A 3124-nucleotide genomic window follows, 5' to 3' on the forward strand; every position below is an offset into this window, starting at 1 on the left:
TTTAATCATTTTATTAATATAAATAAATAATTTGTTATTTTTATATAGATATAAAATGTCTCTAAAAATATAATGTAAAAAAGCCAATACCATCTCAAACAAAAATTTGAAACCCAATACTGTTTGATACAAATTAGCTCATATACTAATTTGCTTTTAAAAATGTTAAGAGAGCCTTACTATTAAGTTAATAGAACTTGACATTGACAAAGTGAGAAATGAAATAGCAACGGTCGAATAAAGCAAGGGCTGAAAAAGCTTATTTTTTATACCTTCATAACAACAAACTAATAACAGTTATTGTCAATTACTTAAGTTTTAAAATAATTTTGTATGAGGGTCCAATTATTTTACCCACACAGGTCCCAAAAGGCCCAAGCATTGTTAGGGATGACCCTCTGCCCGGGTTGGGGCAAAGGAATACATATACAACTTTAACAATTATGCGCTAAACTACACAAATATTGAAGTCCTTCAAAGTTTACAGAAAACCCCAAAACCTCTATGTGTATGACCCACATGCACGTGATGTGGGTCACCAAACCGTGATAATATTTAACGTGACCAAAACTTTGTATCTTAAATTCAAAATCTTTTAAGTAAGCCCATGTGTTACACAATACTCAAAATCTTATATATAAATAATACAAGCAATTTATCAAGATTTTGATTTTCTTTGTGTGTATATTAATAGTTACCCTATGCAACCTATGTGACTTATAAGTTTTTCTTTCAACCGATAATGTTAACTATATAAAGTTAATTTATTGTTTGGGTTTTAAGCAGTCTAACCTTTGATATTCAACAGATAATCATAATGTAGGGTTATGGAAAGTCCATCACTATGGTGACATGCACTAATTAAATTAAGTGGTGGCTTAATGTAAAAGGAATATATACCCCCATCAAATTATGCAAATATGGAAAATGACTTGATCAGTTGAATGAGTGAGTACCTAGTCCCCGAGAGGCTTATAAATAGGGTAGTGCCCATGACATAAATATCCATACGAAACCAAACCAGACATTAAATTGCTAAATTGTAATACCAGTTAATTCAGACTAAACAATGGCAGCTGCAACCGCGGTTCGTGTGTTTGGCAACCCAATCACTCAAGGAACTCTTGCCCAAAGGGCCCAAGCAGCCCAAAACTACCAAAACGCTGATGGCAAGCTCGACCAGGTGTTGCAGCTTTCAAACAAGTCTCAAAATGCAGCAGCGGGAAACGCCCAAGACCCAGATTGCTCCACATTTGGCATGATGTACAATGCCACCGGAGTTACTATAACTAAAGTGACCGCCTACGATTGGGAGGGAAGCGTTGTTTGGCACTACCCGGTGAGCATCCAAAATGGGCAGTGGGCGGTTTTTCGACATGTTGGCACTAGTGGCTCACACCCCAAAGGATCAATTGCTGCTGTTGTGTACCGCATCCAGAATTGCACCGATGCAATGATCGCTTGGAACAACCCTTGGAAAACTGGCTTGGGTGGAATGAACAGTGTAAGTATATATATTGTCAGTCACATTTAGGTCACAAGAAATGTTAATTTGACTAATCAACATCAAGAGAATGTCCGTTTTACCAACCTCTTTTCAAAATGTCTAAGCCGAAACCCTTTTACTTGCTGAAATTTATCATGAACTCAACGGAAATTTGGCCAACCAGATTGGGCCACTTGCCCAAAATAATCGATCTCGTCAAGCTCCAAAGTAGTATCTTCGAATCGACGGTTTTAGGACAACTGACAAAATCTACTTGGCTAATAATGCCATGAGCCAATGATTAAAAGTCAGTAGGTCGACAAGCTTTAGTATGAACATTTTGGGGAGAGGTTCTTCAAACAAACATTCTCCTGTTGTTGACTAGTCCAATTGACCCTATAATAACCATGCGTTTTAGTCATTTTTAGCCATTGTTCTTGTAATGTCATGCATAATTAATATATAACAACGAATTATTTATGCGAATGTTGCAGGCTTATTGTGAGATGAATGTTCCGGGATACTTTAATACCTGTGACTGGGATGTGATATATAAGAAGTTGAAGGATTCTGGTGCTCAAAGTCTAGCAAGAATGGAAGGCTATGGTACAAATGTAACCATCGAAGTGAATGGCAACACTCCATGTTTCAACGCCTCTTTCTGTCTTGCCAAATAGATAACGAACACGATCCCCGTAGTTACAATAAGGCTCTTACTACTTGAGCCATTGTGATCGAAACTGCATCTCCTAAGTTCTATGTATGCTTGTAATAATATATAATAAGCCAAACTCAGTAGGTGATGTTTGGCTAAAGCTTTAAATAAATAAAATGTCGTCTTGGTGTGTTGTTGATAGACATGTATAACGTTTTCTTATGCCAGATCACTTTTGAACTTCAAAGAGATCCTATTATCATGAGAACAAACAAAAGAAATAGGACTGTAGCTTCTGGATATTTTTCCTTGTAAAAATGTTAATTAATAAAAAGATTTAAAAGATCTACAACGCTACACTTAGAAGATGGAAAACCGTGTTTCCAATTATCTATGAAAATATTGAAAGCAACTTTAAGTTACAAATAAAAAATAGCAACGAGCGTATGGATGTTTATGCAACAACGTAAAAATTTAACACCAAACAAGGGGTATGTTTAGCAAAACTGGCTGCTAGCTGTAGCTGGAAGTTGGTGGCTGGTAGCTGTAGCCGGTAGTTGGAAGCTATATCTTTGTATCTTTTTATATATATTTAGTTGTTTGACAGAGTAGGTGGAACTTTAAAAAAAATGTATAAAATTAGTAAAATAGACATAACTAAAAACAATAATAGTAAAATGTATTTATGTTTAAATGTTATTTAAGTAACCCCTCAACTTGAACCCTTGGATATTTAGGGCATTTTGTATCAACACACAACTTCAATTCTAGCTTTCTTCATATCTGAAAATCAGTATTCTGTTTTGTTGGTCAACGTTTAGGATAGTGATATTAGAAACTTGTGTCCTGCTTTATTTATTGTAGCAGAAGTAGTATATGTTTATTGTCAACTAGATAACGAACACCATCCCCGTAGCTACAATAAGACTCTTACTACTTGAGCCATTGTGATGAAAACCAGCAGCACCTCAGCTCTATGTATG

At 35.6% G+C, this 3124-nt stretch overlaps 1 protein-coding gene across 1 annotated transcript; it reads left to right on the top strand.

The window, feature by feature from the left end:
* Positions 1 to 994: 994 nt before the first annotated feature.
* Positions 995 to 2381, top strand: LOC143529041 (23 kDa jasmonate-induced protein-like). Its single transcript, XM_077024928.1, has 2 exons — positions 995 to 1504; positions 1981 to 2381. Exons 1-2 carry the CDS (start codon positions 1070 to 1072, stop codon positions 2161 to 2163), a joined length of 618 nt encoding a protein of 205 aa, XP_076881043.1. The 5' UTR covers positions 995 to 1069; the 3' UTR covers positions 2164 to 2381.
* The last annotated feature ends 743 nt before the right edge of the window (positions 2382 to 3124 follow it).

Source organism: Bidens hawaiensis, unplaced genomic scaffold, assembly GCF_021521415.1.
Source record: "Bidens hawaiensis isolate Kalapana, Puna unplaced genomic scaffold, B.hawaiensis_p1.1 tig00000636_1, whole genome shotgun sequence".
Taxonomy (NCBI): Eukaryota; Viridiplantae; Streptophyta; class Magnoliopsida; order Asterales; family Asteraceae; genus Bidens; species Bidens hawaiensis.